The following is a 23,926-nucleotide window of genomic DNA, read 5'->3' as shown; positions in this document are numbered from 1 at the left end:
TTCATCCAATACCATCCTTGGATAAAGTTGATATATGGCTTTGTACTTCTTACAGGTCTCAATTCAATTTCAGGTTCTTTTAAAAAAAAAGTCTATGGTAAAAACCTTAGGATGAAGTAGTAATCTTGCAGACTGAATTAAAATATTGAGTGATGTGAAGATTAAATAGCTCTTATGACTGGTTTCTTTGTAAAACCACAATATTGACTTTCATACTCAAAGATATTGAAAGCCTTCTTACTCTGCTCGCTGAAGCCTCATATGAAATAACTGAGAAATCGGAACCAGTCACTTTATAATTCTAAATGGAAACACTAACGACTCAAAAAAAAAAAAAAAAAAAAACCAAGTGATTTATCTAGGGCATACATTTGGGAAGGGTTGAAAATGGATCTCTTTCTAATCTGCATTCTACACTGGTGGATATTTGTGTAATCAACTTTATGTTATCCACATGTGTATGAGAAAACTCAACATCAAAGTGTGACTATTGTCCCAAACACACACTTAAACCTTTGATTGCAGTGGTTTTCATTGCTGAACTTTTGCCAAATGAGTTGCTCTTTATTTCTTCCAGTTCTCCGATACAAGTGCTAATCAAATCTAAACTGATTAAAATCAACCAGCAAGATGAGAGGACAAAAAACAGCATTCCCAGGTCTCTGCTTTTTATTACAGTGGCTGCCTCAGTTCTGTAATTAGTTCAAGACTGTTAGAGCTTCTCCTCCTAAATAACAAATCATTCTCTGATGGTTTTTTAGCTCCAACAACTAGTTTTTAAAGCACAGGGTTGAAGGTCTCTGCAATACTACTTTGTCTGGTTCTAGAAACCTAGGTGGTTACATTCCTAACAGGCCACTAAGAAATGGCCACATGGTTGCTTGCTTTATTCATTCCCTCTTGGGAAGGATTTGGAACAGAGGTTCCTAGATTTGCTTCCACCTTGAATGCATGTGGGGAAAAGCTTAAGGGAAGGCCAGGGCCAAGTAGTGGGAGTGGGTGGGTAGGGGAGCAGGGGCGGGGGGTATAGGGAACTTTCGGGATAGCATTTGAAATGTAAATAAAGAAAATAAAGAAAAAAAAGGGAAAAAATACTGATAAATTGACCTTATCATCAAAGTCCTATTTTACAGGTTTGGACCACAGTTTCAAAAGGAAAAAAAGAGCCCCTGACACAGCCTGTAAGGCCAGAACCCAGAGGTTGGACAGTCCAGAGACTCAGGATAAAAAATAATATTCTGCTGTACTCATAGATTGATCCCTCAAGGTCTAATTGTCATCATAGAGGTTTCTCCCAGCAATCGATAGAAACAGATGCAGAGACTACAGAGCACTGTTCCAGAGTCACAGTCCACAGAATGGACTTGGAGAGAATCATGAGCAGCAAGCACACAGATATCTGGACACATGTGGGTTGTACTTAGTTGCTCATTCGCAGGGTACAGGGGAGGCTGGGGAGAAAACACGAGCGAGGGACAGACCAGCCGCAGTCGAGGCCACGCCCACTCCCACTGGATTGGAGGCAGGCCACCGGCCTCTCCGACTCCACCCCTATGCCCCGCCCCCTGCGCGTTGGCGGACTTCACTAGAACCGGTACCTGCCTGGTACCTTACAAAGTGAAGCTGGAGTGGGTGGGTTGGGGAGCAGGGCTGAGGGGTAGGAAGAGGAGGGTGTAGGGGACTTTGGAAGAGGAAACTAGGAAAGGGGATAGCATTTGAAATGTAAATGAAGAAAATATCTAATAAAAAAAGAAACACAAAAACCAAAGTGAAGCTAGAGGAGGGGAGCCCCCCGCCCCCACTGCAGCACTGAGACGCGAGTGCCCTACCCTACCCGGGATCCTGGGACAGGGACAAGGGGCCCATTCCTTGAATCTGGCTGGGCTAGATCTCTTCTGCCCCGCAGAGGCCTCCAAAGCCTCCAGTCCCCTCACCCAGCCCCCTCCCTGGTCCCACCATTCTGGATTGGAGGGTGGGGTTTCTCCTTTTTTTCCCCTACATCCTTGTCTTTCCGGCCCTCTGTCATCAGTTTTAAGTCCTTCCCTAGATGTCTTCCTTTTTTTCTGTTCCTTGGTTGTCTCTTCTCACTCTGCCCTTCCTTGTTTCTTTAGGATTTTTTTTTTTTGTCCAGTGTCCATGTCTCCTGATTGCATCTTCATCATCTTCTGGGCAGGTCCCACTGAAGGACCACAATGAATCCCTACACAAACAAAAACCAAATACCCCTACCGGAACCAGACCTTCCGCTGCACAGAATTAAACTTTTTTTCGGTGTCTGAGGCGGCTATTCATATTCATTCGATCAAAATTATATTTTCTAAAGAGTTTCAGTGCCAACAGAAGAGCAAAATATTTTTTCTCTCTCCTGAAATAATTTTTATTCAAATGTTGGTTTTCTTTTTCCAAAAAGCAATACTCCAACATGTCAGTGCTATCTATAGTTATTTAGTGAGATCCAGCTAATGGTGAAATAAACCTTGTAGAAATTATAGTATTTTTGGTTGGGAGTCTGACTTGTAATGGCTGAGCCATCTCTCCAGTCACGTCCGGAGTGAGGTAGAAACCTAGTGCAATGGAAACTCCCAGGAATCTATGAGGGTGACCCTAGCTAAGACTCCTAGCAATGGAAGATATGAATCCTGAATTAGCTTTCTTCTGTAACTACACAAATTTTCAAGTATAAGTATTGGGACACCAACCCAGCCACAAAACCTTTGACCTATAATTTTTCCTGCCGGGAAAAATTTAATGTGCTGGGGTAAAGGTAACACAGAAGTTGTGGGAGTGGCTAACTAATGATTGGTCCAACTTGAGACCTGTTCCAGGAGAGCCCATGCCTGACACTGCCTGGAGGGACAGGAGCCACAGGCCAGATCGTCTAGAGACCTAGGCACAACTGGCTATAAATAAATCAGTGAAATGATTCCTAGTGATACTCTACTATGCTCTTATACCAGAGCCTAGCATACTCATCATCAGAGAGGCTTCATCTAGCAACTGATAAAAGCTGATGCAAAGACCCCTAGTCAAGCATTGGGCAGAGATCAGGGAACCCTGCAGAAGAGGGAGAGTAGGATGGTAGGAGCCAGAGGGGTCAAGGACACCAGGAGAACATGGCCCACAGAATCAACTTACCAGGGCTCACAGGGGCTCACAGAGACAGAACCAATAAACACGGGGCTTGCATGGACTTGACCTAGTCCCGTTGCATATATGTTAGTGTGCAGCTTGGTGTTCTTATGGCACTCCTAACAGTAGGAGCAGAGGCTGTCTCTGATTTTTTTTGCCTGCCTTTGGGATCCTTCTCCTCTTAACTGGGTCGCCTCGTCCAGCCTTAATATGAGGGGAGGTGCCTAGTCTTATTGCAACTTGATATGCCATGTTTGGTTGCTATCATGAGAGGTCTGCCCTGTTGTGAAGGGAAACAGAGGAGGAGTGGATCTGGGGGAGAGAGGAGTTAGGAGGGAAAGTCTGGGAGGAGAAACTATGGTTGAGATATAAAATATGAGAAAAGCATAAATAAATGAAAATTAAAAAGAAGTTATAGTATTACTTACAGTTTCAGGCATTAAAATAATCCTTGATACAGGCCAAAGTGAACTCCCCAGGGGTTGGTAAGACACAAAAATGACTAAGACATCTTTATTTTATAAAAAGCATCATGTCCACTCACGCGCTTGGCACATGGAAGACATTCCACACATGTTTACTGAACTGAATGTACAGCTTTCCTTCTCCCCGGGAGAAAGGGTTTCCCGAGCAACTCACTAAAACAGCATCTGACCAGAGTATCTTTGTCAAAAATTTCCATATCTTTCTATTAGCACACAAGATGAAAACAGGAGGGTGTCTAAGTTGTGCACAGACACTGTATGGCTAGATGCTGTTTTGTGTAGCTTTCTTTCTGTGACCATAAGACTGAAATAATGGATTAAAGTGTTTTCACTTTCTATCTTTGGGTTCTGGAAGTTCCCTGTTTGATGGCATAGTGCTGGAAGGAGATTTCTGAATTCTTCGACACAGTCATGTAAACCTTATCCCATTCCCACAGTAAAATATCAGGATAAATACACTACCTTAAAAATGCTTTTGGGTTTTGTACAAATCATGAAGCCAGGTGAGCCATAGTGATGACCAGAGACTGTTCAGTGTTGTCTTTCACCTGACCATGTCAGAATCTTCCAAGGCTAGTCTATCAACCAGCCAATAAATACCACTTTTGGCATCTACTGTGTGACAAGCTTTGGAACGTGGTGGTTGGAGTACAGCAGCAAACAAAACAATGACACACTCCTCTGCTGAAAAGCCTCCATCCTCATGGTGAGGGTGTAATCGACAGGGACAAACAGACCACTAATGTCAGACACAGATGTATGCCATCAATAAAATAAAATAGTGTCACGACACTAAATCCGATGTGTAAACTGTGCCCCATGAGCCACAGGGTTCAGCCTGTTTTTGAACAGCCTGTGAGTTAAGAAGGAGCTTTTGCAATCTAAATGGTTGGAACTAATGAAAACAAGGTTACCTGGTGCATAAAATTTACATAAATTAAAATTGTAACATCTACAAAGTTCTATTAGAGCTCACCCCCACCCTGCTACTTTTCCAACCGTGACAACTGCACTTCTCATCTCTGATCACCTTAGGCAATCATTCTATTTCTCTTGCTCAACTTCAGAACATCCAAGCTCCTCACTCTTTAGCCACTACCCTGAGGGTAGCCTCTGCCTCATTCAGTTCTTTAAGTACTATGCACAAACATAACTGAATTAGAAGAATCTCCCCTTGATCACAAGCATTTTGTTTCCCCTCCTTCACTTGAGTGCTTTTCATTATTGTCCCTGACACATTATTGTCCACTTCTACTAAGCACAAGCAAAATACATATTCAAAGGGAGCTGAAATATTGTTTTATTTCTTTATGCATTCTCAGATCCCAGACACAGTAGATATTCAATAATACCCGATGAAAAACATAAGGAATTATCAAATATTGGAAAATTATAATAAGAGGTACAGGAGAGTCTTTATGGTTTAGGACATCTCAACAAGCAAAGGCTTTCATGATGTTGAAGATACCTCAGATGCTTTTGATTTATAATGCTTTAGTATCTTAGTAGGGCCATAAGAAACAGAAACAAAAGACAGAAAAGTGGATTCACCATCATAAAAACAACCCAAGCAGGAATGCCAATATTATTGCTGTCTCCTTTCATCTCAATTCATTCCCAATTGCGCTAAACTCCCACCCTCAGCTCATATTTCATGACATATCACATGATAAAAAAGAGTTCTTTGGGCTTCGGAGATGGCCCAGTGGTTAAAAGTATTTGCTGCTGTTGCAAAGAACAGGAGTTTGGTTCCTTGTTGGGTGGTGATTTCAGCTCTATGGGATATAGCGTCCTCTTGTGGCCTCTGCTGGTTTTCACACTCATGTGCACATACCCTGACACAAATATGCTTAAAATAAATATGTAAAAGAAAAAAAGAGTTGGACCTAAACATTGCTCAGGAACAATTTTATTGTCCTCTGCATTCCTATTTCTCTACTACCTTTGTGGGAATACTTGTGCCTGAGAGTTCCAGATCTTTTTACTAATAGTGCTTTTTGGAATCATTGTACTTATTTCGCAAGTTATCTTTGTGACAGGTTTATAGCAACATTTTAGTCACAGGTGTTAAGTAGGGGTTTTTTGATTAAAAATGAGTAATACACACAATATGTAAGAAAGGGTTCTAGTGTATCTTGGGTACCATAATATGCTAGAATGATGTAAAAGCTGCAACTGAATTCATAGTGAGACAGAAAAATCACTAAGTTCTTATTGGTTCATCTAGCTAACAACAAAGTCAGCAAACTCACCTGTATATGACTTTGTGAGTGAGAATGGGGTAGGTAGGTAGGAGTGGGTTTGCCTTCTGGAATTAAAGATGGAAGGCAGTACCCATCAGCTGTTTCCATGCAAATTACTTCTTAGACAATTTCAAGAGAAGGCAAATGGCACAATAGTGAAGAACTCTCTTGAGGCATGTGGACTTGGGGCTTATTCTAATCTTATGTGGCACTGAATGACTCCACCATCTATAGATATTACAAGTGAGGTGGCTTTAAAGATAGCATAGAGCAAAGCTAAAGAAGAAACTCTTCCAAGAACTTCCATGGTAGTTCTGAGAGCTACCATGACCTAAAATGACTTCTCTACTGCTATACTAACAGGTCCTCATTGCTCCATGGAAAAGATCTACAGACACTACCTTTATCTAGCATCTTATAAGGACTCCCAACATACCTGGTGACAACAATTATTTTTTAAAGCATCCAGAAGTCATGCTGGAGAGAAGGTCATTTTGAATGGCAAAGCATAAGGCTGATGGGAATCATTTAGTAAATATCTAGAGGGTACAACTGAATAGTATGGTTAGGTCTATAACATAGGCTGTTGTGAAATGACTACCTTAGAAAACTATCTCTGCTCATCTCAACTGTATAAAGCACTTGAGAAAATAGAAACTGAAATAAATCCCATATTTAGGCAGCAATCTGATTATATTAATGAAGCAAGCACAGGTTTTTTTTTTGGTTTTTCGAGACAGGGTTTCTCTGTATAGCCCTGGCTGTCCTGGAACTCACTTTGTAGACCAGGCTGGCCTCGAACTCAGAAATCTGCCTGCCTCTGCCTCCCAAGTGCTGGGATTAAAGGCGTGCGCCACCACGCCCGGCAGGTTTTTTTTTTAACTAAAAATTTTTAAAGATTTCAGAAATGATTTGCCTCCGCTTACATGTGCCAAGCACTGTTGACCCCAAACAGCTAGTTTTCCAAGCATAAACTACAAGGCTAGAGTAAAGTTAGGATGTCTTTCACTCGAATGGCATTAAGCACAATTGTCCTGGATGCTCGTAGCCATTTATGTTATTACAGTAGGAAAAAAAAATCACAGATTCATAGAAGAGTACCACAGTCACTGCCTATCTAAGCTGAATAAACAGGACAATTCTCTAAGCTAAGAAGTTAAGTTCAGACCAGGAGGAGGGAGCAACCTGGAAATAGATTTAGCATCACAGCCATTCTGGAACAGGTGTGGTCAGAGAAGGGAGAGTGGAGAAAAGGATGCTCTCATAAACTCAGTACTGAGGAGGACCCATGATGGTTTGAATAACAAACTACATATTTGCATATCTAAAGGCAAAAACTAATCAAGTACCAGTATCCTAAACCATTCCTACCCTGAATATATTTCTATGATACATTTTAATTTAAACAAGAAAGACATCAATGTTAAGAAATAGATTTCATTGATTTTGTTTTCATTTTAAAAAGGTGTGTGTTTGCAGGGAGCAAGGCTCAGTGCAACACTAAGGCCTTAAACCACCCAAGGGCTGACACACCATGCAGAGCTAGGAAATCTGTGCTGAGAAAAAGCCATCTGGAAAGATTTTAACCCATTCATTCTTAGTGTGAATTTTCTAAAATAGAAGAAAAAAAATGTCTCTATAATCTGATTAAAAAAAACCTGTTTTCCCAAGTGAATTCCCTTTTATTCATGAGAACAAAAGTATGTGGATACTATAAAACCTTAATTTCCTCAACTTTTAAAATAGAATGGAATATTTGCTAAATGAATTAAGCATAGAAAATATCAACCCACCACAATTATATTTATACATATTGGTGGATCAGTTCCTGTCTTCCCACATCAAAGAATTAATTTTATTTTTACCAAAATGGGCAGAATAGCATTTTGGATGTTACAGACCATTCTTTTCTAGTCCTTCCAAACATTCCGGTGTCACTTAAAAATGTTAGTAGAGGTTGCTTCTTTGGAAATTGAGGCCTTTTTATTTTCCTTTGAAAGTATGGTATCTGAAGAACACAGTATCGTGAGTCAGGTGGAAAGGGAGGCAGAAGCCATTTTTCTTCTAGATGAAAAGCCTTCTTCTGTGTGATTGCTGTATAATAAATTGATTTTTACACTAAAAAAGGTGTGTGTGGGGAAGAGAATATATAAATCAAAATTATGTATGTTATTATGCTTCACCACCGAGTAATGTGTGCCCCCAAACTTTAATTACAGGCAGCACTTCATATAAGAACAATCTAATTTAGCTGGGGCCTGGTAGCTGTAAACTCACAAGACATAGCTTCCCTCTTTTTCAAAGGAAAATATAAGGGCATGTAAGAGAAACATTGAAAGGCATGCTAGTAAATACATGTTGCACATCTGCCATCTGTTAGAGCATGTTTTCTGTCACATAAAAATCCAGTTGCTCTTTCTCACTGCCCCATTCAAGAAATTTAAATGGAAACAGTAAACTTAAAACTTCACTATGGCCAGAACACAGAGAGGATTCTGGTAGCTGTGCCTATAAAAGAGTAAATTCTGAACAGGGACGACTTCATTGGGGTATAGGGTTGAAGGCTGGTGGTAAGTGAAATGTTGAACAGCATCATGCTGGGGTAGAAAGGCTTCTATGTAGTAGCCTGAATCTTTCAAGCTTTGTGAGTCTAAAATGCACATGGCAGAAAGGACACTTCTCAGCTCTACCTGACTGCCACCAGCCTTGATATTAGACCTCCATGTCAGGCTGCAGGGGAAAGGAAATCCACTTTTGAGTATAGTTGACAGGGTGAAAACTGTAAATGGAGCTGTTAGTCTTGTCCTATGAAACCTGGATGCAGAGTTATTACCTATTTATGGACTATATGCATATGATGCTTCCCATGTAAAAGAGTTCACATCGTCATGAACTAATTTTCCCCTCTGGGTGGGGCAATATGCTCCCCCTTATTGAAAATGCAAGCCACAAAACTCAAGCCCACATCTGATTTCTATCTGTTCCTAGCCAGGGATTTCTAAATCAGTCATGATTTAGTAGCACTCCAGTCAAAACAATTGCATCCGGGTCCTTTTCAAAAATAAAATGGCTTGAAAGATACAAAATGCAACATGAAAATGTTATCTTAGCAGTCAGTGCCCCCCACCCCCAGTTCGTTCTTTTTGCATGGTTCTCAATGTCTTGGGCTGTCCTTGATGCTTGTTCACAGAACCAAAGATCTGCTGACTACTTAATCTTAGACACATTTTTCTAAGCAGAAACAGGAAAACAAAAACAAACCCCAAGAAAACTTTTTTTCCTGGATGGTAGCAATTGGTAATTGGTAATAAGCAAAACCAGACAGAAAACATCCACAAAAAAACCACTGTGATTTTCAATTTACAGAAGAAATTACTCAACCTTGTTGCTCACAACCAACCTACAAACTAAGGGCCCACAAAATTGTGTGTCACAAAGGCAAATCACAGCTTCAACAGAAAACCACTGTGCCATCTACAAGCACAACTGGGAGCAAACTGGTTCTGTGTCAAAGATTTCCAGAATGTTCATGTTCTATCCCCATTCCAAACTCTCTCTCTCTCTCTCTCTCTCTCTCTCTCTCTCTCTCTCTCTCTCTCTCTCTCTCTCTCAAACATTCATGGCAAGAAACTTATTAAGCCCCCAAAATAAAGCAGTCATTAATGCACACAGGCTAAAAATAGGCAGGGCCTTTAGACTGCTTCAAAACCAGCGAGGGCAGAGGACTTTTTCTGTGAAAGCCAATAAAGAGAAATAGTCAAGCTCACCTACCTTCACTGTTCCATGTTCGCTACTGAAGCCCTGCACCAGGTACACATAGAACATCATGAGGATATTCACCATTCCCCACTCTCCATACATTTTGAATATTTTAAATGTCTACCGATGACTAAGCAGTTGTTTCCAGGCAGCTACTGAAAAGTGTTGCAAAAGGCATTCTTCAGAGGCAAAGTTTGAAGCCTCAAAACTTTACATGGAAAAAAAAATCACATGATCAGTTGTAATCAAAATCCAATGAAATGACTTGAGTTAGTCAAGGGACTTCCTCACTGCCGCAGACAATCTTAGTATGGGAGAAAGCAATGAAAAATATTTCAAAGTTTCCCGCTGCAAAAATAGTCAGGAGGTGGCCATGTCTTCCACTTGAAACTGGAAATCACTCTACAGACATTTCTTATCCTGAAAGTTGAAGATTAAAAAAAAAAATCCCCACCCTACACTCAAGATTCTAGCTGCTTTATAAGGAGGTGGTATGACCACAGACACATGCAGTTACAGCAGGCTGGAACCCAACTATGGATTCAAACTTTTTAACAACCTTCAAGGAAGCTTGCAGGAGCATATGTCTTAAATCTGACAGAGTTTGGCAGAAAATGCTGGGAAGTCTTGGCTGGAATCCTGCCGTGTTCCTTGCAAGAGCAGGGCAGTTTTAAAAGCTGACTCACATGGGCAGGACTGCTGTGTGTGTGTTTTTTTTTAAAGCACATTGCCTGTAACATGAAACCCAGAACACAGTTCTGATGGCCAGGGTGGCAGCTGGACTTCAGTAGGGGGCTTTAGATGCTCAGATATCTGCTGTCAGTGGCACAGAAAGCAGCAGCAACAAAAAACATGCTTCAAGAAAACCCCTAAGGGCAGAGAATAAAAAGGCATCTATCTATTCCCATATAAAAAAGCACATGTAAATAGCAATTACTTTTAATAGGTGATTAATAATTTCTAGCAAATAAAGAACATTGATTTTTTTAAAAGCAACAATTAAAATTATTTGCATGTATCAAAAAAATCTTACATGTTACTACCATTTTTTATTGTTTCCAGTGTTCCTTTTTAAATTAGTTAAATGTATTCTTTGACAATTTCAAACATGAATATAATGCATTCTGAAGATTCATTACAAAAAAAAACAAACATCTTTTTACTGTGGAATTCTATTTTTTTATTTTTCCGTTTTCAAGACAGGGTTTCTTTATGTAGCCCCGGCTGCCCTGGACCTCACTCTGTAGATAGATGGGCTTGGAAATCAGAGATCCCCAATGTCTCTTACTCCTAGAGTGCTGGGATTAAAGGACTGCACCACTACACCCAGCTTAATGTGGCATGCTTCAGAAGCACTAGCTAAACTAACTTTGGAAATTGAATATACTGAATGATCAGTCCGTCCAAGAGGCAGCGTCTCAGCTCTTCATTAGTTTCCAATCTTTGACTTCCAGGTTCTGGCCCCCTCAAAACCATTTTTTGCATTTCTGAAATCAAGAATGGCCTGAGAAATTTCCTCATTGGTATTCATCACAAATGGACCTAGGGCAGAAAGAGACATTCACAAAGTTCTGGGTGATAACATGTTCTTCTACCACTAGAAGTGGTATGTATTCCTATAGCTCCTCAGTTAAAAAAAAAAAAATCTAGGCATAGCTGGGCATCAATAGCCCATTTTCACACTGTTCAGTCATACGGGACTAGCTAGCATTTGTGTTTTGTGGTAGGACTACATACGATTATACGTTATCATTCAGAACAGACTTAGATAAACAGGATTGAGTCACACTGTCTACTGAAGGTTCCTCACCAGCAATGACAATCCCTTTTCCCAGCACATTCTGTAGTTGTTATTTTGTAGAACCTGAACTTATGTCAGGAATTGAACCAAGCTGATATTATAAAACCAGCTAGATTGTAGCAGAGTTCTGGTATCTGCCTTTCTGGGATGTGTCTCAATCTATTTTGAAAACTAACAGAATTTTCCTTACAACAAAGAGAAGTCTTAATCGCTTCCAAACAACTTGTACATTTGCATTTTTTGGTAGTTCTCTAGAAGATACCTTCATGTGCCTTATAGGAACCATAGGGTAGGTCAAGTTTTTAAGTTTAGCTAGTTTCTCCTTCCTGTCATGAGTCACTATCATACTCTTTCTTGCAAGTAAAGGGACTTTTATCTTTCTGGAAGTTTTGCATGCTTCTATTGTTTTATCTTTCATTTCCATCATAATTTATCTTTCCCCCCACCATTCCAAAAGATATATTATACTGGTAGGACCATCCTCTTGCCAGGGATCACCAACACCATACCTTTAATATATTTTATTAATATATTTCAAGGCAAGAAGCATTTTTAAAAATTATTTCATAATGTTAACCATTTTCTTAATTCATCAAAGGGCTACAAAAAGGCCACTTTAGATTTTATCAAACAGACCAAATACTGGGCCAAGGACTCACTTGCTACACATAATAATTTTTCCATTGTTTCCCCAGTGAGGCCACACTAATCTTATGCCCCAACTCTTTCTGTAGTATGTATCTATATCCTATTTTGTCACCATACCATGTCCCTCAGTTTTATAAACTATCCTTGGGTCACCTAGGAAGGTGTGGGGAACAGAGGAAGCCTTGACTGAACGTGTATTGTTGATAAGAACCAATGTCTCCAACTGACGGGAATTAGCAAAACCTCCCTCAAGTCAGCCTCAGGAAATTACAAAGCCTTCCTCTGGCTTGTGTGAGGACATTGGTGGTGCATGCAAAAACTAACAACCACAGCTTCTTCATCCTGGATGACTACAACCTGAGACTGCTGCCCTGCAGAGACCTCCCACACAGAGACCCCACGGAGATGAGCTAACTTCTTCCCCCTGTGCTACACACACACAATGAAAAGTGCCGAGATTCTGGGTTGTAGCATAGTCAGTGGTACTCCATCAGATCAAGTACAAACCAGCCAAGTCCAGCTCTCTGTCGATGTGTCTGTATGTCTGTCTTTTCTTCATTCCCTTGGCACCCTAGTCAGGTTTCCAGGGTGGTTTTGAGGACTACATTAACACTTGCAAAACACTACTTATTCTTAGTAAATAGTAAATGGTATCAATGCATATGTTAAGAAAATGAAATATCTGCATGTTTTTTTTTTTTTCTCATTTGTAGGAGGGACATAACTCCATCAAAGTTAAGGTAGTTTTCTATTCCAACATGCTATGACATCTATGCCTAATGTCATCATTATGAGTACTCAATCACAGGAGGAACAGGCTGTTAATAATTCACAACAACCACAACCAGTCGCCAAGTACTCAGGATGTTTGTGGCTGCCTATAAACATGCAAAGGCAAAATAAAACAAAAAACTTAAAAAGAAGACTAAATTAAGCTAACTAGACAAAATGCTTTGCCTCTAAGTAACCGACAGTTCAAGAGGCGTATGTGTTTGTCTGATTGATGTTGGCTTCGGTTTACAAGAATACCCAGTATCTGCATGCTCAGAGGCACTGGAAGAGGATTTACATACACAGTGCCTGCCATTTTGCTTTGTCATCTTCATTTCAACTGGACTCTTGAACTTCTAAAAACTGTTATGGAGGAAAAGGCCTAGCATAAGAGGATTTCACCCCAAGTACACTTCTCCTCCACAAATTCCAGTCTATAACTAATAATGACCCTACTACATTTGGTTGTAGTTTTCTTTGCAGAAGAACAATTTTATTCAGTCGTGGCAAAAGGAAGAAGGGACTATGAACCTTGGGAGGGACATTTTGAACTGTACAAAATTAACATGAGATATCACAAGCTGGGGGAATATGATTTAATATTCCCCCTAAATTATTGCTGGGAGGAAAAAAAAGAATACTTTCTAAATATTCCATGTTATTTAAATGCATGACCAGCTGGGGCTTATCTGAGATCATAGTTTATGCCTGGGGATTCATGCCAAGTAATGGAATATGATGAGATCTTAAGTCATGCTTAATTAAATACTCAGTGAGTTGCACAGTATGTTTTGTAGGCAAAGGTATAAATAACAAGTTGGGTTCTAGGTGCTTTTAGGTTTTTGTCATTTAATAAAGTGCCAATGATACAAGGACATCAAGATCCAAAGGGTTGGAGTGATTGTGTAGCTCTGCCAGCATTTCCTGCCTTCAACTACATCACTGTCTCCTCCACACACTAATTCTATTTCTGTTTCTTCAAAAATATTTATTTTAAGTAAGTGTGCATGCCTGTGCGTGTGTGCGTATGTGTGTGTTTGCGTGTGTGTGTGTGTGTGTGTGTGTGCGCGCGCGCGCGTGCGCGCGCGCGTGTGTGCATGTGCGTACGCCTGTGCAGATGCCCAAGGAGGGCCAGAAGAGGGCATTAGAACTTCTGGAGCTGGGACCTAAGCTCAAATCCTCTGAGAGTGCAGCATACACTGCTGAGCCATCATTCCAGCCCCCTCTATTTACGTTTTAATTTAAACTACTATAGAAAATGTCAAAGAAGTATTTTTCCTGAGGCTCATACTAAAATATATACACTAACAATATAATAGATTACAAGGACAGTCCTGGCTATGATTTGAATATTGATTTTCCCCTCCATAAGTCATATTGAAATTTGATTGTTCGTTGGCAGTATTTGGCAGGTGGGATCATTAAAAAGTGATGATTAGGTCATGCAGATGAGTTAATAGCTTTTCCAGTGGGCAAATACACATTCTTGTGGGACTGGCTGTATTACCACAGCTGCAGATTGCTATGAAGCATATCAGTGCCTCGAGCTTTGTCTCTTCAGTATATATGCATTTGCCTTTCTACTTCTGTCAAGAGTTGAAACAACATTGACAGTGCCATATTGTTAAATTTCCAAGCCTCTATGCAATATCTGCTAAAATAAAGCTCTTTATTTTGCACACACATACACACACACACACACATACACACTTAATTATATGTGTATATATACATTCATACACATATGTGTGTATATGTATCAAAGGAAAAGAAAGTGAGTTAGGGAAATTAGCTTTTTGGACTTACCATGTTGAACAACTGGTTCTCTTAATGGCTCCCCGGCGATTAAGACAAAATGGCTTCTTTTGGGGTCCTAAGGTCATCAAAGAAAGCATTGAACAGTGAGCATGTTTATTTTTAAGCATCAAAGTGGAAATAAGTCATACTGAAGATACAAATTAAGTGGACTGTGCTACCAAGGACAAATTTCAGAAACATCTCTGCAATCCTTGATATGGGAATGTTTATTCCTTAGGATGTTCAAGTATTTTAGCAACAAGAATTCAGCAATAAGCCCAGGCTACCAATGTATCAACATCTCCAGACTCAAGTCCTTACTATCCAGGCAATTCACTCACAGAACCATCTCTTCAGCACCAAAGCTAGGGTCATTTTTAACAGGGCCATCTTCCCAATAAACTGTCTGATTAAACTAGCTTAATCTCTCATGAATGAAATCATTTTTTTATTTTATTGTCTTTTCTTTTCCACTTAATTTTTTCCATATATTTTGGTTATCTTTCCCTTACCTTTTATCCTTCCTTCTCCCTAGTTACATCATTTCATGTTCTTTCTTATTCTTAAAAAAAAAACCTCAAACTAACCCCCCCAAAAGCGCGCACACACGTGTGTATGTACACACACACACACACACACACACACACACACACACAGTCCATTTTGTGTTGGCTAACTAATCCTGAACATTGAGCCTGGCCTGGAGTGTAGTTGATGTCCTCAGTGTCATTCCATGGAAGAAAACTGATTTTCCTTCTCCCAGTAGTTATCAATTGTAAATAGATCTTGGTTAGTGATGAGACTTTGTGACCATGTCCCCCTTTTTCCAGGGTGGGATTTGTCCAGTTTGAACTGTGCAGGCTATGTGCATGCTGTCACAGTCTTTGTGAGTTCATATGTACATCAACGTGGTTGTGTCTGGAAAACACTCTTTCCTTGGGCTCATCCACCACCTCTGGATCTTAAAATCTTTCCATCTTTTCTGCAACAATATAATGTCTAAGAATTATTTATTTATTTATTTATTTATTTATTTATTTATTTATTTTAATGTGGATGAGTGTTTTTCCTACATGCCCAAGGAGGCTAGAAGAGGGTGTTGCTACACTGGTACTGCTTACAAATAGTTGTGAGCTTCCATGTGGGTGCTGGAAATCTAACCTGGGTCCTCTTGAATGGCAATCAATAGCTCTTAACTGCTAGGCCCAGTCTAACAATATATTTTTTAAAATGGAAATAATACTTCTACAACTCCAAAACCAAGACTTGATTGCTCTATCACTTACTAAAGTAATAGGAAATGTGCCTCAGCGCCTTTAAAAATGAAACACATATACATTATAAAATGTACACATGTATGTGGGTATAATGTTTGGAGAATTGCTTTTATAATCAATACATTTCTGATCATTATAAAAACATTAAATATTTTAAAGTAGCTATCATGCTGTGCTCTTGCAATCATATGGTGGTTAGTAGTGAATGGCAGGCAGGGGTGCTGATAGGTCCCAGCTTGTCCTCATTCTCCCCAATGGCTAACCCTTCTAACCCAAAGTTTCCCCACACCCATTCCCACAGCTCTGACTGCATACATCTCCATTGGCTTCTCTTTCATGGTGTCATGTTAGTGACTGCGTTTAACTCTGGTGACTTCTCTAACTTCTTGCCTTTCTGTTTTTTATGCCTTCAAGTCTCCTATTTGCCAATACTCTGGCTTGGAAGGAACTTTCTTGTTAGGGCCATAAGGAAACACATAGTAACCTAACCAGAAAGGGGGCGCACATAAAGGAGACTTGAGGCATCCCACACACAGAGCTCTACTGAAGCCCAGCCTCCAACCTGTTAGTCACTTGGGACACCCCAGGAAGCCAGCAGAGGAGTCAACCACCACGATGATCTGAAACTGGAAACTCTTGTTATTTTAAGCCATTAACTACTAATCATTCATTGCAAACAGGTAACTGAGCATTCCATATTATTTTTATATTTTTATTGCATTTTTTCCCAGTTTTCTCTCAGGCCTATCTAATTTTCTTTTTTTTCTTATCTAATTTTCAATCAGATAGTAATAATAAACCAAATTACTACATATTTTAAAACTGTAAGTTCTTAAAACTTGACTCATATTCTAAGTGTATAGCATTTTCTAAATATTCAACACTATCCTAAATTATATCAAATATTTATACAGTTCTACTAATAAAAAGCTCTATTATCATAATTATATCAAACAGTTATGTGATTCTACTAATACAAATCTCTTTAATTTGATGTCATTCCAATGCCTAGTCTCAGAAGATCTACTTCTGTAGTTAACAAAATTAATAACTAACCTCTTTTTCTTCTGTCCATTTAATAAAGGCTGCAAGAGAACTGCAATGCGCTTTTCTTTTTGGCTTCAATTAAGAATTAAGTAAGAAGACATGGTAGAACGGTTTCTTCAAAAGTTTTCATCTACTTCTCCCACCATCTCAGGGCTGGTGGCTTTTCCCCCTGCACTTAGTTGATGCTTCAATTACTTCTTCACAGGAGTCTAAGCATCCTCAGCTCTGCCACATCTTAGTCCTCATCGCCTTACTGACTCATAACCCAGCTCACTCCCCAAGTGCATACCAATAGAAAGCTAGCTGCAAAGCGCTCTTTTGAAATCAGATGCCACCAGGCTCATATAGTCAAATTATTTCTTTGCTGTAAGCACAGATCTCCATCCACCCCCTACTGACTCTTCCTTCTATAAAGTTCTAACAGCTAGGCACTGTGCTTGTTATAGTTTGTTTCACAGTTTCTCTCATAAAACCCCCGACCAAAGCCAATGCTGGAACCTAGAGGCTGAAACTAAGGCAGAGACCAGAGAAAAGAATTGCTGACTAGCTTGTTTCCAGGCTCATGTTCTGCTACTTCTCTTCCTTCTTTCCCTCCCTTAGATTTATTTATTTCATATGTAGAAATGCTTTGGCTGCATACCTGACTGTGTACACACATGCTTGGTACCCATGTGAAGTCAAACAGAAACAAAGAGATCCACTGGAATGTGAACTACAGATGGTTCTGAGCTGCCATATGGTTGCTAGGAACCTCAATTACAGGACTTCTTCAAGTGCAGCCAGTGCTCTTAGCAGCTGAGCCTTTTTCCAGCCCCTCTGCTACCTTTTTCATCAGCTGAGGTCCACTTGCCTAGAGATGATAATGTCTACCACTACAACCCACACGCCTCCTATATCAATCAGCCATCCAGAAAATAACCCACAGACATGCGCCCTGGCCAACACAATGAAGGTGACTCCTCAGTGGAGATTCTCTGGTCTCAGATGCACCAAGTTGACAACTAAGATTAACCAACACAATCATTGTCCAGTCTATACAACAATTCAGAGAACCAAGAAAAGTAGTTTTTTTTTGCCATACCTTATACCAAAATTCCATGAGGCTTTAGGGCTGTTTATGGTGTTTGTAGTGAGCTACCAGTGGACAAAACTGAGGGAAGTTTGGATTTGGCATTTTTTTCTTTCTCTTTTTTTTTTTTAAAAAAAAATTTGATGTTTAATGACTAAGACCTCAACAACATTTTGGGGGGGGGGGTCGAGACAGGGTTCCTGGCTGTCCTGGAACTCACTCTGTAGGCCAGGCTGGCCCCGAACTCAGAAATCCGCCTGCCTCTGCCTCCCGAGTGCTGGGATTAAAGGCGTGCGCCACCATGCCCGGCTTTCAACAGCAATGTTAACAAGTCAGTTATCACGAAGATTTATTCCCTCAGATGTTTGAAAAGGCCTCTTAGAGACCTTTTGAAAGGTTTTTAGAGTGCCAAAAGAGACATGGGGAAAAGGATCATACAACAGTGTTCTGTTGTTTTTGGCATGGCCAAGTAGACAAAATTAAGTTGGAGGGTCAGGAAGTGGAGGGGAAAGAGTTAACGGAGCAGAGAAGAAAGGCTACCCTGTGTGTCACATAAGTGCTGACTGTTCACAATGAAAGTTTCCTAATCAGAAGAGAGGTCTTTGGGGAATGATAAACATGCCCTGTTTCCACACTGTGGAATGAGAAAGTGCTAAAAACAAAAGCTTGACTCTTTTATATTATTCAAATAAAATGATGACTTTCCAGTTATTATTTGGACATCAGGAGGGAAGGACACACGCATTTTGTCTGAAATGAGAAATTACAAACCCTTTAGGAGTCAAAGAGAAGTTTTCCATCCCTGTAAAACCTGAAGGTTTCTGCTCCAAACTTCTTTCAGGGACTTTGCTACAGATTCATCGTCTGGGCGGCCCCTTCTTTAATCTAAGCCACATCTACTTTCTATCTCTCGATTTAAAATATTTTTTACATTATTTATTGTGTGCATGGGGTGGCAGTGTATGTGTATCATGGCATGTATATGAAGGTCAAAGCACAACTTCTGATCACTTGCTCTCCTCTTCCACCTGGGGGAATTGACCTCAAGTTGCCAGGCTTGGAGCCAAGTGCCATTACCCACTGACCCCTCTCCCCGTTCCTTGTCTTTCTTTTCTTAACGAGGCATTAGTAAAAAAAAAGAATTCTAATGACCACTACAGGTATTTACTAGAGTGTTCATGTAGTTCAAAGTCCCAGTAGAAAATGTTCATCGATAGTGTCAAATGATAGAGGCTGGGCAAACACAAAGAGGTTGAAAGATGAGCAGAAGACAGGCACGTCCTTGGGTGCCTCTATGCCAATGCCTTTATGGACACTGCTTTTCAGCATCCTGTACATGGTCCTAGAGGCTCAGATGACTTTTTCATGTAGAACAACTCCAACTCTGAAGCAGGACCTTTAAAATTGCAGCTCCTGCCTTTTGCTTTGGTGTGTCTTCCTCGTTCCTAGCTAAGTGATGCTTGCATCTATGACTCCTGATATATTTCCTAGGTTTTCTAACTCCAGGGTTGTCTCCCTTTGTGATTTCTTTATTGTTTCTATTTCCAATTTTAGATCTTGGATGGTTTTGTTCATCTCCCTCACCTGTTTGATTGTGTTGTCTTGTAATTCTTTAAGGGACTTTTGTGTTTCCTCTTTAAGGGCTTCTACTTGTTATCCTGTGTTCTCCTGAATTTCTTTATGTCCTTCTTAAAGTCCTCTTTCATGGTCATGAGAAGTAATTTTATATTCGAGTCTTGCTTTTCCCGTGTGATGGTGTATCCAGGACTTGCTATGGTGGGAGAATTGGGTTCTGATGATGCCAAGTAACCTTGGTTTCTGTTGTTTCTGTTCTTATGCTTGCCTCCTGCCATCTGATTATCTCAAGTGTTCCCTGCCCTCGATATATCTGGCTAGAGACTCTCCTTCCTATGATCCTGGTTGTGTCAGAACTCCTCAGAGACCAGCTGTCTCTGTGATCCTGTGATTCCTGGATCGTGTGATTCTGAGATCCTGGGTGTGTCAGAGTTCCTGTGAGTCAAGCTTCCTCTGGGACCCTGAGATCCTGGTGTGAGCAAGTTCCTGGGATCCTGTGATTCTAGGATCCTGGGTGTGTTAGAGCACCTGGGATGGAGCTTCCTCTGGGTGTTGTGGGGTTAAGTCTTTTTCATCTGACTTAAATACTAACTTTCAAAGCTTGCCCTCAGGGCCAGCAAGATCATGGGCAGGTCAAGGTACTGACCGCCCAACTTGTGTTAGCGACACCCACATGGTAGAAACCAAATCTGAAGATTTGTCCTTTGACTTCCTCAAGTGCATCATTGCACTTTAACTACATAAAACAAAAATAGGTAAATTGCTTTTGATAGCCCGTAAATTACAGCTAGGAAACATGTTGGGTTTCATTGGGACCAATACATGATCAAAGCCCAGAGGAAAGGCCCAGGGGTCATTTAATGTGTTGATAACTTCCAAATTATGAGTTTCTAACTCGGTTAAATTGATTTAACCACAAAGCTTACAATAAGAGCAGGCCTGTGAGAGCAAAGCTAAGGCACATTTTCTGCCTGCAGTAGCACTTATTACTGTGATGAATTACCTGGAAAAATGATCCGAAAGAAACTGAAGTTCAGCATGATTTAATTGCATGCAGTTGTTCTTTCTAGACTTCACTATTTATACTTTGGGCATCAGTGGAAAGATCAAACAGTGAGCTATTATCAGTTTTTAAAAAAAACCTAGTGTTTCTTTTTTATTTCTAGTGGTTCTTTTTATCATGAACTTTTACACAGAATAAAGCAAATCATTGCCTTTAGCTCTCATTGGGTGGTTTGTTTCATTTCTGTGTTTTACTGGTTATTAATCAAATCATTTGAATGGGACATTCATGGACTGTGACAGTTTAAGAGCATAGGTGTCCTCAACCATTGTTTTCATGACAGCCAGTGTTTATCTACTTCAGTGCACTTACTACAAATAAGCTTGCGATTCTTCTAAGACTATGGTACAACCTGGTCTAAAGTTTAGATGGAGTCTTTGTAAGTGTACTCATGTACTTCTAACCATCACTCATGAGAAAAGTTCAGCACGCCAATTGTAGGCCAAACCGACATGGGGAGTGGACTGGCTGGTTTTGTGTGTCAACTTGACACAGGCTGGAGAGAAAGGAGAAAGGAGAAAGGAGAAATGCCTCCATGACATCCAGCTGTAAGGCATTTTCTCAGTTAGTGATCAAGGGGGGAGGTCCCCTTGTGGGTGGTGCCATCTCTGGACTGGTAGTCTTGGTTCTATAAGAAAGCAAGCCAGTGGAAGCAAGCCAGTAAGGAACATCCCTCCATGGCCTCTGCATCAGCTCCTGCTTCCTGACCTGCTTGAGTTCCAGTCCTGACTTCCTTCAGTGATGAACAGCAATGTAGAAATGTAAGCTGAATAAATCCTTTCCTCCCCAACTTGTTTCCTGGTCATGAGATTTTGTACAGGAATAGAATCCCTGACTAAGACAGGGAGCTTTTGAAAAAGGCACTTCAAGGTGACCTGTAACAATTCAGGATCATGTGTCCCGAATAGCTTGATGTTGTTTGTGATCTCTAAGAACTTTGAAATATTTGGATTCATTATAAAGTACCCATAGTTTGGACTTTGTCCATGAAGTCAAAGGGTCTGGCCCAAAGACTTTTAAACATGGTAGAAACCAAAGCCACTGCCACTGTTAGGTGTTACAGCCGACTTAAGAATAATGGTGTGGGTTGGGGAGATTTCCCAGTGGTTAGAGCACTCACTGCACAAGTGGTTAGAGCACTCACTGCACAAGTGGTTAGAACACTCACTGCACAAGTGGTTAGAGCACTCACTGCACAAGTGGTTAGAGCACTCACTGCACAAGTGGTTAGAACACTCACTGCACAAGTGGTTAGAGCACTGCACAAGTGGTTAGAGCACTCACTGCACAAGTGGTTAGAGCACTCACTGCACAAGTGGTTAGAGCACTCACTGCACAAGTGGTTAGAACACTCACTGCACAAGTGGTTAGAGCACTCACTGCACAAGTGGTTAGAGCACTCACTGCACAAGTGGTTAGAACACTCACTGCACAAGTGGTTAGAGCACTGCACAAGTGGTTAGAGCAGTTACTGCACAAGTGGTTAGAGCACTGCACAAGCATGCAGACTGGTATTTGCATCATGAAAGGAAAAGAACTAACGGGATAAGGTAATCTACCCACTAAGGAAGAAAGTCTGGGTTCTCATGGACTGCCCCATGTTAACCTGAAGTAAATCAAATAAATGGTGAAATGGCAAGAAGAAAATGGAGGTGTGGCTTTGTACACCATCCTTTTCTTTGCTTCTTCTCTTGCCCTACAGAGTGGCCACCCTAGAGGAATGGCCCATACTACTTACTGGATGGCCATGTATGGTGGAAGACATGCAGGTGGGATGTACTGAAACTGAAAGCAAAGCAGAGCTAGAAGGAAGTCAGGTGGAATCAGTTCCTCATTCTTGACCACAGTTCAGCTCATCTTTTTTTTTTTTTTTTTTTCTTGTCAGAATCTTCAGGCTAACATGAGTTCCCCATGGAGATGAAGAGCTTTGCTTTTAAACCTATTGGTCAGTATCCCTTAGGGCTGTTTCTAGATGTAAAAATTGTTATGTGTCATTGAACCTGTGAGGTGAATTGTCTCATTACACAATGCATATGTGCTAATCAGTTAAATTGGGTGTTGTCAGGAGTTTTATTTCCACTTACCATTATTGCGTACCTAAAATGTACTGCACCAAGGACTGACAAACTTTCTCTATGAAGGGCCAGAGAGTTTTTAGACTTTGTGTGTAATGCAATCTCTGCCATAACAGACTTCTAGCTACACACTATACCAATCCACGGTCAATACAGAAATTGAGCGGATATGACAGTGAACCAATAAAATACAAAGAAATAGATCTGAATCTGGCCTTTTTGACATCATTTACTGCCCTCTGTGCTAGATCTGGAACGGACCCAGGCATAGGTAATCCTGATTGGTTTTAACAGCCCTACATAGTTGGCCTCAATTCTTTTAATCTTGCAGACAAATGCAATGAAGCCGAGGCTAGTGAAACAGATCACTGAGTAAATTGATTTGGTGGCAAGCTGGATGACCCAGGTTTGATGCCTGGGAACCACATGGTGGAAGACAAGAAACCATGCCTGAAAGCTATCCTCTGGATTCCACATACATGATGTCGCATGTGCACTCCCACACACATGCACACAGATAAATTATAAATGTAAAAACCAATGAACGAAAACGAAGCACAGAGAAATGTAGAAAAATACTCACAATCACACAGCCAACAAGTGGCAAATCCAAGACCCAACCTTCACAGCCTCTATCTTGTAAAGGGGACGTCGTACAGACACATGTAATGTAAAGGGGACGTCGTACAGACACATGTAATGTAAAGGGGACGTCGTACAGACACATGTAATGTAAAGGGGACGTCGTACAGACACATGTAATATAAAGGGGACATCCTACAGACACATGACCTCTTTAAATGAAAATTATTATTTTAAATATATTTTTTCATTCTGAAGTTGTCATGATGCATGGTTATCATACAAACAATGATGGAACTGCATAACACAGAATTCCCCTGTGTCACGGCTGCCATTTTGCCAATGTACTAACACTTATTTTTGTTTACTCCAGCTATGTTCTGACCTGCAGCTTCCCCCATCACTTCTTTCCATTTTGGCTTCTCCATTCTTCCCTGCAGGGTATTCTTTGGGATGTAATAGGGAGAACTGAGGTTGCCAAACATAACCAGACCCTACTGGAAACTAAATATATCGGGAACTTTTGGCCCGTAAATAATTTTCAAACCTTTTCTTTATATTGGGTTGAGGTATATCGTTTTTTTTTTTTTTTTTTTTTTTTTTTT

At 40.5% G+C, this 23,926-nt stretch overlaps 2 protein-coding genes across 4 annotated transcripts in view; both read right to left on the bottom strand.

Annotated features, from left to right (window-relative positions):
* Vegfd (vascular endothelial growth factor D) overlaps positions 1-10,024 on the bottom strand; it is a 28,932-nt gene extending 18,908 nt beyond the window's left edge. Inside the window, exon 1 of one of the 2 annotated variants that reach the window (XM_021188358.1) lies at positions 9,629-10,024. In XM_021188358.1, the coding sequence (XP_021044017.1) occupies positions 9,629-9,718 (90 nt within the window). In that variant the 5' untranslated portion in view covers positions 9,719-10,024. The remainder of the gene's footprint in view (positions 1-9,628) is intronic. The other variant, XM_021188359.2, reaches the window with a different exon arrangement.
* A 752-nt stretch (positions 10,025-10,776) lies between these two features.
* Positions 10,777-23,926, bottom strand: part of Pir (pirin) — a 100,933-nt gene continuing 87,783 nt past the window's right edge. For both annotated transcript variants that reach the window (XM_021188529.2, XM_029534357.1), the window contains exons 9-10: positions 14,643-14,709; positions 10,777-11,158 (exon numbers count right to left, since the gene is read on the bottom strand). In XM_021188529.2, the coding sequence (XP_021044188.1) occupies positions 11,046-11,158; positions 14,643-14,709 (180 nt within the window). In that variant the 3' untranslated portion in view covers positions 10,777-11,045. The remainder of the gene's footprint in view (positions 11,159-14,642; positions 14,710-23,926) is intronic.

This window comes from Mus pahari, chromosome X (assembly GCF_900095145.1).
Source record: "Mus pahari chromosome X, PAHARI_EIJ_v1.1, whole genome shotgun sequence".
NCBI classification, from domain to species: Eukaryota; Metazoa; Chordata; class Mammalia; order Rodentia; family Muridae; genus Mus; species Mus pahari.
The sequence above is the reverse complement of the archived record's forward strand: the minus strand, read 5'-3'. Positions and strand labels throughout refer to the sequence as shown.